We start from the raw sequence: 15,242 nt of genomic DNA on the forward strand, positions 1-15,242 counted from the left end.
GCATGGTCTCTAACTTTACATTTTCCATTTCCTATGCATCGGGTTTCACTTATTCCTAAAATATTGATGTTAATTCTTTTCATTTCTTGGATTACATTGTGTGTTTTTCCGCTGGTCACATTCCACGTTCCAATTTTAAATTGACGGTCTGTTTTTTTCTTTTTCTGGTAGAGATTTCGCTGGTTGACGACCTGAAAAGCCCCGACTCCATTCCTGCCGGATCTTGGTCTCCGATACCCATGATCATTACACGTCTGCTTACTCGTTCTTCTCATTCCATGATGATTTAACTAGGGATATCTTACGATCTTTAATAGTGTCACATAGACACTTTAGATGGTACAAAAGAAAAAAGGAAACAATGGATATCAGATGACATATAGTGCAAAATAATAAAAGGAAGCAACTGAAACCTATAGGACTAAGACATGAGAACGCAAGGGAGGCATATCGAAGATTGAATATCGAAATACAACGATTTTCAAAAAGACAAAAGTGAAACTAGACACATGTTTAAGAAAATAAAGCAGATAACACGATCATAATGCCATTAAAGAGGAGCATGAAATCCTCCTTACTACCAACCTTGATATATTAAAAAGATGGAAGGAATACTGCGAGAATCTGATGACTGAGGCATCTGTAGGGAAGTCACCAACACAAAGGATATCTAGTTTTGAGGAAAAATATACCTATCGAAATATGGGCCCTAGATGACTTCGGAGGATATAATGCACCAAATTTGCTAAATAATTCGTTAAACTTGCACGTGGCCAGAGGACTGGAAAAGATCAATATTAATTCCTCTTCATAAAAAAAGTATCGAGACTCATGTAGCAAAATCATACTACATACATATACTACTAGAGAGGATAAAACCATTTCTACTACCAGGAATTCCTGAAGGCTTCGTCACTGGACGAGGTATTGGCGAACAACATGTACGACAGATCATTGAAAAATGAAGGGAATTTAACATCATAACATATATAATTTCAACAAGAAACAACCAGGTTCTTTCTCTCTGTTGAGGTTTTCTATATATTGAAGATCCTTTTTTTAAGTGGTTTCGTTTCTTCATTCTGTGTATTTTCTTTTCTTCTCTTCTCTTTGTCTGTTAATTCTCTATACTTGTTCTAGTTCGGCGAGTAAGCATTTTTGCATAGGCTTCATTTTTTTTCTATGTTGCGTCTTTGCATTCATCGTAAAACCAGTGATTTTTTCGGGTACAAGTTTCTGTTCCTATTTCATCTTATGCTGCTGACTTAATATCTTCCTTTATCCTGTTCCAGTAGGAGTCTATATCTCTCTGGTCTTCTTCGCTTAGACTTTGATTCCTTAACCTATTGGTAATATTTGCCCAGTACTGTTTTGCAACAGTTGCATTTCTCAGCTTCTGTACATTCCATTTCTTTCTATCTATTTTTTTTTCTTCGTTGGAATTTGAAATTCAACCCTTAGTGTTGAGATCACTAAACCTGTAACTTATAATACTCCATTTAACGTTTTTTTTTTATAAAAATATTTGTTTTTAATAGCATCATCATCCAGCCTCAAAAATCCACTGCTGAACATATATCTCCTCCTCGTGTTTCCAACCCTGTCTATCTTGTGCCACTCTCATCCAATTTTTATTTTGTCTTTTTAAATCGTCAGCCCATCGTGTAGGTGGTCGACCGACGCTTCTCTTGGTCTCCATTCCAATAACCTCTTTGTCCATTGCCCATCCGTCATTCTAGCTATGTGTCTTGCCCATCTCCATTTTAGTCTGGCTATCCTTTCGATGAAGTCAGTCACCTTGGTTCTTCTCCTGACCTGTTCGTTTTTTATTTTGTCTCACAGAGTTACTCCTAAAATGGATCGCTCCATTCTTCTCTCTGTGACTCTTAGTTTGGTATATAGTTCTTAATATGCCACACGCTAAAAAAAAATTATTTCTCCTCTACTGACACGCTTCTTGGTAAAAAATTTATAGGGTCAGCTAAATTGTACGATATCCGCATACGAGATGACGCGTGTGACTCATTTCATTATTTTTTTGCTGGAGTATAATTGAATATAATCTGTTCAGTGAGTTTTTAAGACCCTTCTGTAAATCTATGAATGACCATAGCAATTAACGAAACTTTCTCGAATAGATTTCCCATTTTGTTAAATGCTGTTCTTGCTTATTTATTCGTGATCTAACATCTCAATCCGTGCCCAACCAAGTCCAATGTTAACCAGGAACAATGGCATAGAAAAATAGCTTCAGAACAATATACAGAACACATACAAATTTGTATTTATTTATTTTATGTAAACGTAAACAAGATAATCAAGTAGACACTACTAAAATATGGGATAAATAATTGGTCACTTTATTGCCGGATAAAGTGATAATATTCTCTATTGATAATTTACTAATATTTCTTTGTCAAATCCTAAATATATGACAAAGATTAATCAATCAATGTATAGTTTAACGTTTTGATAACTAATTACATACTCAATAAACTCATAAAAGGGAAAGTTTTAAAAACTTAAAATGAAGTAAACAACTTCTGATGTAAAATGGTATACAGGTATGGAGAAAAAAATATCTGACTATAGGACATAAGACAACGCAATTAATTGAGAAAAAATATTATATAGACTTCTATGTCCGAGAGAATAACATGTAACTACATGTATGTGATAGACCCGTAAGCACTATGGGCAGTCTTGTCTGTACATTGTTATTAAATAATGAAATGTATGTTTACTTTGTATTCCAGTTCTTCCTTTGACGGAATTTTTAGTTTTTTATTGACGCTTATAAAATGAAAGTATGCGTTTCGTTGTGTAGGTGCGTCAATTTGCGGATTCAACTGTTGATTCATCTGTTGTGTCTTTATTTTGCCGTGTAAACATATTTCGACGTAATGTCAGGACATTGATTAACTCCGTTATTAAATAGACTTCTCGGTTACTTGACACTCAAGAGAATTAAAGTTTTCTCAGACATAAACTTCGAATCTCGATTATTGCGTTTCGTTCTGTTTACTGCTGTAAACGCAAACAAGCATCTGCGGTTTCTAGCACTCTTTCTATTGGCCTACTAAATAATTGAATATCGAATTGAAATAAAAAGAGTATACAAATTTGAGTATTTTACATCTTTAGGTATATAGTCGAATTCCGTACATCCGCTCAGTCAAGCAGAAATATAAACTCATGGACAAAAATCATCTTCCAATTTTTGTAGTCACTATTATTTCAAAATAATTTTATATTACTGATGTTACTCATATATAGTAGGCTGATATATTCAACTTACGACGGGTGATTTTTGATTTATAGTTTCATTTAATATCTTCTTCTTCTTATAGTGCCGTGCACCTGTAGTGCGTTGGCGAATTATCTTAAGGCCAGACGTCTGTCTTATGCGGCACGCAAAAGATCGCCAGTGTTATTTATACCTGTCCAGTCCTTTATGTTCCGTAGCCACGACATTTGTTTGCGACCTACTCCCTCTTGCCTTCAATCTTTCCCTGTATGATAAGTTGAGGGATTGCGTATTTTTTTCCTCTCAGAATATGGCCGAGGTATCCAAATTTTCGTACCTTGATCAAATTGAATAGTTCTCTCTCAGTATTTGCTTTCCTAAGACTTCGTCGTTTCTCAGCCTATCTGTCCATGGTATGCGGAACATTTTTCGCAACGTCCACATTTCGAAGGTCTCCAACTTATTAATGGAGGGTACTCTTAACGTCCATGTTTCCATGCCGTATAACAATATGGACCATACATAGCATTTAACCATCCTGTAGCGGAGATTGAAGGAAAGATTGCGGTTACATAGTAGCGGTTTAAATTTGATAAAAGCTTGTCTTGTTTGTTCGGTACGGCATTTTATTTCTTGTTGAGGATCCCATTGGTCATTCATCATCATTCCCAAGTATTTAAATGTTTTCACTTGATCGATTCGAGCATTATCGACTTGCAGTTTTATTCTTAAAAGTGCGTTTTTTCTTATTGCCATGCATTTAGTTTTTCCAGCATTTATCTTCAAGCCATATATTTTTCCTACGGTGTTTATTTTATTTAACATCAACTGCATATCATGTTCGTTGTCTGTTATTATCGCGGTGTCGTCGGCGTAACGAATGGTATTTATCGGGAACCCGTTTACCTTTATTCCACACTCGGAGCCTTCCAGTGCCTTTGCAAAAATGTTCTCCACATAGAGATTGAAGAGCATAGGAGACAAAATACACCCATGTCGCACCCCTCTTAAAATTTAAAATTCTTCTCTGTTGGTTGATTTGTTCAGTCTCACTCGTGCTTTTTGATTCCAATAGAGATTCTGGATAACTCTTATATCTTTCTTGCCAATGTTAGCGTTGTGTAGCATTTTTATCATTGCGTCATGTTTTACGGTGTCAAACGATTTTTCATAATCGAGGAATGTCCTTTCGTTGATCCATGCAGTTTTGTACAAGCGTATTCAAGCAGAAAGCTGCTTCTAGTGTACCCAGTCCGCTCTTGAAACCAAATTGTGTGTCACCGCTTAGATCTTCCAGCTTTCTGAACATTCTCGTGTGAAGGATTCGAAGGGCTCATTAAACTTATCAGTCTGTGGTCTTTGAATTTTGTTGCTCTTTGTGATTTAGGGATCATTATAAAAGTTGAATAAAGTCAATCCGTTGGAATGTGGCCGGTGTTATATATGTCATTGAAAATTAAAATTGTTACCAGCATGTCGATGTTATCGTCTTCCAACAGTTTTATGGCTTCCGTAGTAATTCCATCCGGTCCAGGGGCCTTGCGTAGTTTAGCTACTTTTATAGCGTACTCCACCTCGGCGCGAATAATGGGAGGGCCGGATAAATTTTCCGTGGGTAAGTTAGTAGTTGGCAGATTCGGTCTATTATCCGCAAAGAGGGACGAAGCATAGTTTGCCCAGATTTTAGCTAGTTCTTCTTGGGTATGAACGTAGTTTCCTTGATCATTCTTCAAGCGAGTCTCATGGTGTTTCTTGTATATACTCGAAATTTTGACCTTTTTATGTAGTCCAAAGCTGTCTCCCTTTTCTTGTAGTGATTCCAATTCTTCGCAACGTTCTTTCATCCAGCTTTTCTTTGCGTTTTTAATTCTTGCCTTTATTGTACTTTGGATTTCCTTGTATTCCTGTTGATTCTGATGTATTTTGTACTTTCTCCATTAGATCAAGTATCTCTTCCGTCATCCACTGGTTTTTGTGATTTCTTTTTATTTTACCTGCGACTACTTCGTCAGCCTCGACTATAGCTATTTTTATTTTCTCACAGGTTTCCTCTATGCAATTTCCTTGTATTCTCTGAGAATCTTGATGTGCTTACTGTATGTATGACATTTAATATCAATAACCATTAATATCACTTCCTCTTTAGCTCTCTGCTGTACACCGCTGGATATAAAAGGTAGTTTTAGACCCTTGTCCTTTACCCTTTTTCTTCTGTCTCATGTAAGGCACATAATATGTAGATTTTATATTCATGAAGTTCTTTTTCAATTCCCTGGTGTCTGTTGCTGATAGATTTAATGTTACAGATTCATGTTTTTAAAAAGTTTTTCTTTTCTAAATCGTTGTCCTTTTTCTCTCGTGGGTCACGTCCGAATTTTGAGTCTCGATCCAGGGCTTTTTACCAGCACTATGAACAAATACGGTGATTATGAATAGGATATACTCTTCTGACACACCACGTTTTAATGACATCATCTATCTGTAACTCGAATCTACGAGTCAAACATGTATTTGTCGAATATCCATTTTACGACAATACAGTGTGTCAATTTTAAAACTTACAATGGGCTATATCTTACGAACAAAAGCTGATATCGAAAAATGCTTGAAATCTTTCTAGGATAGTAAGGGGGAACTAAAATGACATGAAAGAGAACTCACCCCCCATCAACCTCCTGGGCCCCACCCACCACAACCAAAAAAGTTTAAATTGCAAATCCGTACTTGTGATATATCATTGAAAAGACTATAAAAAATGCAATCCAATGGTATAAATAATAATTATACAGGGTGAAGCAATAATTGTGAAACTTTGGCTTAAATGGAAAATTTAATGAGGTTTTTGTTGATTCTGTTGATGACTCTGTATAATTATTGTTTAATAATTATACAGGGTGTTAATATCAGCCGGCTTATTATGACTTTTGTATTTGTAATGCTACCTCCCGGACCATTATGGGATGCCCCAAAATTACCGAATGAAGCATCCCGAATTGAGGTCCTTGGAAATTTTGCAATAGAGCCTACTGCAACAACACGTCAAGTATCTGCAATAACAGGACTTTCACATGGGTCTGTTAAAAAAGTGTTGCAATTACATAAGTTTCACCTTTACAAAACACAAATTCTTCAAGAACTAGGCGATGATGATCCAGACTGACGAATTTTGTCTGAGTTTTGTGAACTCATGACTGAAAGAATTCGCGTTGAACGGAGAATGTTAAAAAATATTTGTTTCACTGATGAATGTACTTTTATGCTGAATGGTAATGTAATTAAAGAAAACTGTCGGTACTGGAGTGATGCGAACCCGCATCGATTCAGAGGTCACACTCAGTATCCTAAAAAACTGAATGTTTGGGCAGGAATATTAGGCGATGCTATAATTGGCCCCTTGTTCATACCAGGCAATTTAAGTGGCGACATTTATCTTGATATGCTGGAAAACACCATCGAACCTTTAATTGTGCCTGAATTAGAGAACCAAAGAGACGATCAAGGCAACCTAGCTCTAGACGAAGATTTGCTGCACTTCCAACAAGATGGAGCACCACCTCACTATGCAGTTCTAGTTAGGCACTGGTTGGATACTAATTATCTGAACAAATGGATTGGAAGGAGAGGTCCTACGGAGTGGCCACCGAGGTCACCAGACTTACTGCCACCTGACTTTTTTCTATGGGGTTACGTCAAGTTAGTTGTTTATAAAACTCAACCTGCGTCAGTTGGGGAGTTGCGAGAAAGAATTACAAAATAGGCTGCTGTATTATTGTTTACAAAACAACGGAACCCACTTTGAACATTTACTTAATTGACATTTTTAACAAAATTGTAGGTCAACAAAAACCTCATTAAATTTTCCATTTAAGCCAAAGTTTCACAATTATTGTTTCACCCTGTATAAATATTATTTATACCATTGGATAGCATTTTTTAGTCTTTTCAATGATGTATCACAAGTAGGGGTTTGCAATTTAAACTTTGTGGTTATGGTGGGTGGGGCCTAGGTAGTCGATGGGGGTGAGTTCTCTTTCATCTCATTTTAGTTCCCCCTTACTATCCTATAAACGGTTTCAAGCATTTTTCGATATCAGCTTTTGTTCACGAGATACAGCATAGCCCATCACAAGTTATAAAATTGACACACTGTATTCGCTAACAGCTCGATATTAGTCCCATTTTCAAAGGGGTCCTAAACCTCGCAGATCAAATCAGGAAAGTGATTAAGTTTCTACAATACAACCGTCTTTTGAATGAAATATAATGTTTTATTATTTATATTTTAAAATCCATTATGTTTTATATATATTTTTATTATTTTTTAAATATATCTCTAAATAGAGTATATACTAGTTTAAGTTTTCTTCTTTTATTTTTTTGTTAATTATATAAATTTTGAAATGTAGCTCATGGTAATAGCCACAGCCGTTAATTTAAATAAATAAAAAATATAGTTTTGGCTGATGTACTAAAAATTTACGAGTTTAAAACTTTTTAAGTTAATTTCGTGTAATTGTTTCAGAATTGCTGGCCATCCTTTGGCTCAAAATGAAAGGTGCCTACATATGTTTCTACAAGAGCCTCAGATCGATAGAAATTATGTACCCGGAAAAATTCGCAATACATAAATTAATAAAAGCCTAGCTATAATTCCATCCTTGTCTCTACTATTTTATTACTATTTTATTTTATATGTTATTTCGTGTGCATTACTTCTCATAGTTATTAGTTTATTTGAATATATTTGTATATTTTTCTAATTAAGACATTAGATTTTGGTGGTTATATATCAAATTATTTTTAATAAGTATAAAAGTCTGTTAAATTTATTGTGAACTGACCTGTTTGGTGTAAAAAAACACTTTGGGATATTAATTATTCCATGCTTTAATTTTTGTATAAAATATATAATTACGTATGTATAGTTACTGTCAGTTGTATTTACTCAAATAAATTTATTTATATGCACTCTGTCTGATCTACTACTGAATCATCTTGCCTCCAACTCTTTTGACCTTTCAGCGAAATTATTTCTTGCCAAGTTTTCTTTGATAGCCTAAAAATAACAAAAACGAATATATAAATGATATTAAAAATGAAACACTAATTGACACAAATACTGGTACAGAATTTCTTAAATCCATGAGAAATTTACGGATTCGCATTTTTATTTGACGAAATTGTAACGTAATTTCCAATAAAACAAGTAATTTTGGCAACATCGCTATTCGTCCGTTCTCTTCAATGGTAAACCGCATACGAGACAGGCCGAACGCTATGCCATGTATTTCTTTTTGGAGGTAACCGCGTAAGTGTGAAGATAAAAATTTGATATGCCGACTGTTTATATAACAGAAGAACAGGTAAAAATAATAAAATGGTACTTTGGGGGCAATTCAGTACAAGAAACTAGTAATTTATTTATTATGGCTTTTGAAAACAGGCCAATACCTATAGAAAAAACTGTATTGGCCATTATTCACCAATTTGAAAAGTTTGGCTGTACTAATGGCAGATATAAAAAATGCTGCCTATCAGATCAACCTCGCGAAAAGAAAATTTCTCAAGAACGAGAAATTCAAGTTTGTGCATTGGCTGAAGCGACGTCGTGTTCAAGTAAACAAATTGCCGATGAAGTTGATTTGAATGCAAAAACAGTGAGGAATATTTTGAAAAGGATCAACTACCATTGTTAGAAAGTGCAGACAACTCAAGAAATATTTCCTGATGATCAATTTAAACGGATGCAATTTTGTGAAATTGTGATGGAGAGATACCGTGAAAATAATAATGTTTTGAAAAATATTTTGTTTACAGATGAATCTTCCCTCACAAATCACAAGAAACATAATCCATCCGTTATATGTTATTGGTCTCAGGAGAATAAGCATTTGATTATGTCTGTGCGTACACAATATCCACAAAAGTTAAATGTTTGGACTGGAATTTTGGGAAACCATATTATTAGTCCTTTTTTAATTTAAGGCAATTTATCTCCAATTACTGCAAAATCAAATTATTCCTGCACTTCAACGTCTTCGAATTAACTTCAACGAAATTTGGTTTCAACAAGACGGCTGTTCTGCACATAATGCAAAAGCCGTTAGAGACTATTTAGCGTTAATTTTTGCTGAACGTGTCATTAGTAGAGACGATACAATAAAATGGCCCCCTCAGTCACCGGACTGGGCTCCTCTAGATTTTTATTTTTGGGGTATGCTAAAAACGAAATTGTATAGGTATGAGTTCGAGCGAGCCACCAACTTGGAGGAATTGAAGGAAAAGATAATCCAATTTACCCAAAACATATGGGCAGATGAACTCAACGCCATAAGAAATGCGTTGTTTAATAGATTTGGTTACTGTTCGTTACAATTTGGTCGTCTTTTTGAAGATTTAATTACCTAAGAATTTTATTTGGTTTAGAATTTCTAATTGTTTGGAGTTATTTTTAATTTAAACAGTAGTGTTGGAATTATTTTTTATTTGATTTCATTTTTATAGAACAAATTTTATACTTTTATACTAATTTTATCTTTTTTTGTTTTTTTTTATAGAACTAATTTTATTTTCACACCTACTACCTCCAAAAAATCTAAAAAAAAATATAGTTTCAAAGATATTATTTGGAAAATACCAAATATCTTATTTTTAATTAAAAGACGTAATTTTTCGTCCAGTTTAAATTTAATATAATACACCTACTCCTTCCTAATGCTTTACTAGTACTGTCCCCACGAACACATGCAATACGCATGGCATACCAAACTAGTTCTGCTCGTTACCACAGTATTAACTATTAAAATCAAAGTGTCGTTACTTTGACGACGCGACGTTGCCAAATAATTTTGTATGAAGCTTTTTTATTGTGGCGTCATAATGCAGTTTAATATTTTTATTGGGAATAAGGCACAATGTGACTTTAAAATAAGCTTATTTTGATGTTTAGATTTCCAATTCGGAAATTGTACTTAAAATACGAAACATTAATAAATTTTATTTATATAAAACGATTTCCGAAGTGGAAACCAAATGTTAAATTAAATTAAAATTGTGGCATATTCCCAATAAAAAACAGTAAGCTGCCATTTAAATCAGCCGCCTCTCTGCTCTCTTTAGTGTTTCTCACTCCGTGAGAAACGGAGACGTGAAAGGTTTGACTAATTTGTGCTACAAATGCCATAATCTATGGCTTTATTTCAATAGAACACTAGCAAGCTTTTGCTAAAAGCTACTAATTTCTGCACATTTCGACAGGCCAAAGGACAGAAAACAATTTATTTAATTGTTTAGTTTTTCGCCACCAAAGCAAATAGCACTTCTGTGCTCAAACCACTGAAAGTGGGAAGATATTGAAGACATAAGTTGGACTTTTTGGTTTGAATCGGAATCAGCTCGAACGGCTGAAGAAGTAGAGATACTGAAACTGCTACTGCTATCAGAGCAATAGCAAGCTTTTGCTAAAAGCTACTGATTTTTGCGTATATATATATATATATATATATATATATATATATATATATATATATATATATATATATATATATATATATTATTGTGATATTTAAAGTCTTGGTGCGCCAAGCAATAATTAGCTAATTAATTTTTTTGATTAATTAAATTTATTTAAATGATATGATTATGACTCTATCACAATTTTTAATTCTTTTATCTCAGGGTTAAATTCGTGCTTCAATATCTATGCTATTACATGTGAAAGGTAAGGTCCAGAGAATACCGGAATAATAAAAAACACATATGATCTAACACTATATATTGAAATAAAAATAATGAAATAATTCACACTCAAAAGTTTTCAATAAACAAATCTCATATAAGGATTCTCAAAATTTTGTTCTCCGTACGTGAACAATCAAAATTTATGGTACAAACAATATTAATTGAAAACTCAAAATCCCAAACTATTCTAACTCTCCTAATCAAAATATTTATATCCTTTCTAAATTACGTGTAAAAATTGTGTTATCAATGAAAGGAAAAAAAAACTGCAGAAAACAAAAATATCTCTCTCTGATGATGAGTGGTCCAAATCCTTGTTCCTTGTAGACTGTATTATCTCCTCTCAACCGCTCCCTATGTAATCAGCAATCTTACAACAGATTGTTGCAAGTATATCGTCCTTAATGATCTCCTTCAAAAGCAAAAATCATTCAAATTATGATAGCCTTTCTCCTCTCGATAAACTGAATCTCTCGTTGGCCCGAGTGAAAAATGACTCTTGGAATATCTTCTCTTTACGATAAACTGAATCTCTCGTTGGCCTGAACAGTGACTCTTGGAATATAAGTAGGAAAATATGACTTACAATATTTTGCTGCTTCAGCCTCTGTCAGATACACTAACTCCACAAAAACTCACTAACATTCAACACTACTGCTTGCTACTTCTTTGGAACCACCAGAGAACAATCCCTGTTCCTCTTACAGACTTGGAAAATCAACTGAATATATCTTTTCTCTCTCCTCAATCTCGCTAAACTTTTTCCTACATACTTATCCCACCTTTTTCAATCTCCGCCAATCACAACTCGTCACCATTCCCCCATTTTTTCATTTCGATAACAAACAAATTTTTACCTATACTTATAAATTTCCTAAAACTTATTTACAAATAATATTTTTCTATAATTCTTAAAAACTAACAAAAACCACTTTCTATAATCCCTTCTATTGTCTTTAATCACTGCATTAATGTATTTTGAAAAACCCCGTTCAATTGTCTGTGGCTTTCACTTAAACTTATGCGGGTCACTCAAGTATAACAAAGAAATAATTTATGCAAAGCTTACACTATGTTTAGTACAGGAAATCCAAGGATTTAATAACTTTCCTTCTCCGAAATGTTTGTTGGATATTATCCTACTTATCTGAATTATTTTAATGTTTTTGAACTTTGAAATATTTTTAAACAAACCAATATTTTTCTCGATTTTACATATCATAACAAATCCCCGCCATTTGATCTGCCGAAAACTCTTTGTTAAATTTTAAAAATGACAAAAGTTTTCTAGGATCAAATTATTTCACTATGTTATTAAAATCTATTCATGATATTGATAGATGTCGTGAATGTTAAAAATACCCCGTATATTTCCTGTCTCTATGTGCGCTAATTCATAACTATTTACCCCATTTTCCGTATTGACCCTATATGGACCTTCAAATATCGGCATCAATTTAGCACAAATACCATTTTGTAAATTCGACACCCTCAGTGCCTTCACTAAGACTTTATCTCCTTTCTGGAATTTGATCGGCCTTCTTCTTCGGGTTCTCTCTTGTCTTTGGAGATATTTCTCTCCACTTCGTCTCAATCTTCTTTGAACCAATTCGATCACTTCTTCGTATTGTTTGGGGGCGGTGTCTTCCCACGGTCTTGTAGGCATTGTTCCTTTCATTATATATAAAGGCGTCTCTTTGGTAACCGTATTTGGAGCACAATTCAAATAGGTCTCGATCTCAAACACTTTTCTGTCCCAATGTCGATGATGTTCTTCCGCGGCAATTCGTAGAAATTTTGTGACTTCTTGTATAAAACGCTCCGATGGGTTGCTCTGTGGATGACGGATGCTTATAAATTTTGTATCGATGCCTCTCTCTCTTAATTCCCTTTTAAAACGTTCGTTCCTAAAATATGTCGCATTGTCCAATAAAATATTGTCTGGTCTTCCCACCGTTTCTATAAAATTGTCTATCTTCCTAAGTATTTCAATTCCTTTTGTGGTTCTGCATGCGTACAATTTAACATATTTTGAGAAAAAATCCACCATAACTAATATGTGTTTATTCCTTTGAGTTGTTGGTATCAAATCGCTCAACATATCAATAGCAACAATATCCAGTTTCTTCCGAGCTACGACGTTTTTTGTGACGTTTTCATTTTTAAAGTTCCTACTTTTACACTTTTGGCATGTCACACAATTTCGAGTCACCTCCTTGGCTATTGTATAGTCCTGTCGACAAATGTAGTTCTCCCTGAACATAAGCCACACCTTTCTACTTCCAATATGTCCGTTGTCACAGTGTAACTTTAAAAAAACTTCTTTTGCCATTTGCTCCGTGATTACATAGAGTTCTTTACCATCGACCCTCTTAAAATATAGGTTATTTTCTTGTTCAGCCCTTTGCTTTTCTCTTTCATTCAATTCTTCCTGATTTTCCCTGATTTTGGCCAACGAAAATAAGCCTGCTTCTTCTCTCATTATGTTCATGCCTACGTGGAGAGTTTTGTGATCCTCTTTGCGGAATTGTTCATCTCTCGTCAACGCATCAGCCAAAATATTGTCCGTTCCTTTGATATATTTAAATTCAAAATCATATTCTTGGAGTAAAAGAATGCCCCTATGAATTCTATTATTTACCAACCTATTTTTCATTATGTGTATCAACGCTGCGTGGTCCGTTTCAATGGTGAATCTTGCCCCAAGTAGGTAAAAACGTAATTTGTTTACACAAAATAACACACTGGCAAACTCTAATTCAGTAACGCTGTATTTTCTCTCATACGTTTTGGTTACACGGGAAACAAAACATATTGGCACCTCTATATCGTCTTGTATCTGTGATAACACCCCTGCAAATTTTTTTATGGAAGCATCGGTCCTGAGAATGAAAGGTTGCTCATATCTTGGGTGGTGCACTCTTACAGCTGTGGAAAACGCTCCTTTTAAATTTTTGAAAGCGATTTCTTGTTCCGTTCCCCATTTCCATCTGACATTTTTCTTAAGTAATGCTATTAGCGGTATTTCTTTTGTACTGAGGTCTGGTATTAACTTTTTGAAATAGTTTACCATTCCTAAAAATCCCCGCAAAGTTTTTAAATTGGTTGGCCTAGGGTAGTTGTTTATGACTTCAATTCTATCTTCTGCAAGACAAATCCCTTTTGTGTCTAATTTGAATCCTAAATACAATACCTCTTTTTGGAAAAACTGACACTTTTGAATATTTAATTTTAATCCGGCTTGATCAAGTTCTTCGAGAACAGTATGAATATGTCGTAGATGGCTTGTTATATCCGGTGAGAAAATTAATAAATCATCTATGTAATGTACAACAAATTCTCCATGCCTATTTAAAATTGTGTGTAATGCGCGAACCAAAGCAGCGCATGCACTTTGTAGTCCAAATGGTACTACCCTAAATCGGTACACCACTCCGTCGATAGAAAAAGCGGTATAATTTCGACACTTTTCTGCCAAAGGTATTAACCAAAAACTGTGTTTCAAATCGATTTTGGAGAAAATGTGTGATCCTGTGATTCGTCCAAAAATGGCTTCTATGTTCAAAGGCGCTTCGTATTGCGCGATTGTGTGCGAATTAATGTTTCTTGCATCTAAACATAATCGCAAATCACCATTTGATTTTTTTACGCATACTATCGGGTTGATATATGGAGAGTCACATCTTTCGATCACCTTGTCTTTGATCATATTTTCAATTTCCTGTCCGACGCTTTGCCTGTATTTATACGGGATTGGATATGTTTTCGATTTAAAATTTTCTAAGTTTTTAACTTTAAAAGAATGTTCATAATTTTTAGCCACTCGGCTTTCTTCATTAATGAGATCTCCATAATTTTCTAAAATCTTCTCTATTTCCTTCTCCATGTTTTCTCCACATATTATTTTTCTTTCATCCTCAGTTTGTTCACATGTGTTCACTGTCCGTATTACTTCTTCACAAAATTCTGGATTCTCGTCCATAATTGCCATTTCTTCTCTGTCCTCTTCCGTTATTTCTTCTTCTATTTTTTCTTTATCTTTAATTTCTATCTGGTATTCCGAGCACCATGTTTCGGCTCCTTCCATTTTTCTGCTTATAGCTTCCTTTTTTTCCTGCTTTCTTTTCGAACTCTTCTTCTTTTTTTTTATTCTCTTTTCCTCTTCGGATTGATTTTTTTCTTGAGCTTTCGATTTATCCTCTACCGTCATATTGATTTCTTTATGTTTTTCTTGTCCATTTATCCTTTCAGAAAA

The 15,242-nt window shown here is 34.3% G+C and overlaps 2 protein-coding genes across 2 annotated transcripts in view; one reads left to right on the top strand and one right to left on the bottom strand.

Annotated features, from left to right (window-relative positions):
* Positions 1-8,215, top strand: part of Snx3 (sorting nexin 3) — a 47,577-nt gene extending 39,362 nt beyond the window's left edge. Inside the window, exon 4 of the mRNA XM_072535077.1 lies at positions 7,770-8,215. Coding sequence (XP_072391178.1) covers positions 7,770-7,875 — 106 coding nt within the window. The 3' untranslated portion in view covers positions 7,876-8,215. The remainder of the gene's footprint in view (positions 1-7,769) is intronic.
* The window catches only part of LOC140443697 (cAMP and cAMP-inhibited cGMP 3',5'-cyclic phosphodiesterase 10A-like), a 168,241-nt gene continuing 160,762 nt past the window's right edge, over positions 7,764-15,242 (bottom strand). Inside the window, exon 11 of the mRNA XM_072535076.1 lies at positions 7,764-8,303. Coding sequence (XP_072391177.1) covers positions 8,207-8,303 — 97 coding nt within the window. The 3' untranslated portion in view covers positions 7,764-8,206. The remainder of the gene's footprint in view (positions 8,304-15,242) is intronic.

Source organism: Diabrotica undecimpunctata, chromosome 6, assembly GCF_040954645.1.
Source record: "Diabrotica undecimpunctata isolate CICGRU chromosome 6, icDiaUnde3, whole genome shotgun sequence".
Lineage (NCBI taxonomy): Eukaryota > Metazoa > Arthropoda > Insecta > Coleoptera > Chrysomelidae > Diabrotica > Diabrotica undecimpunctata.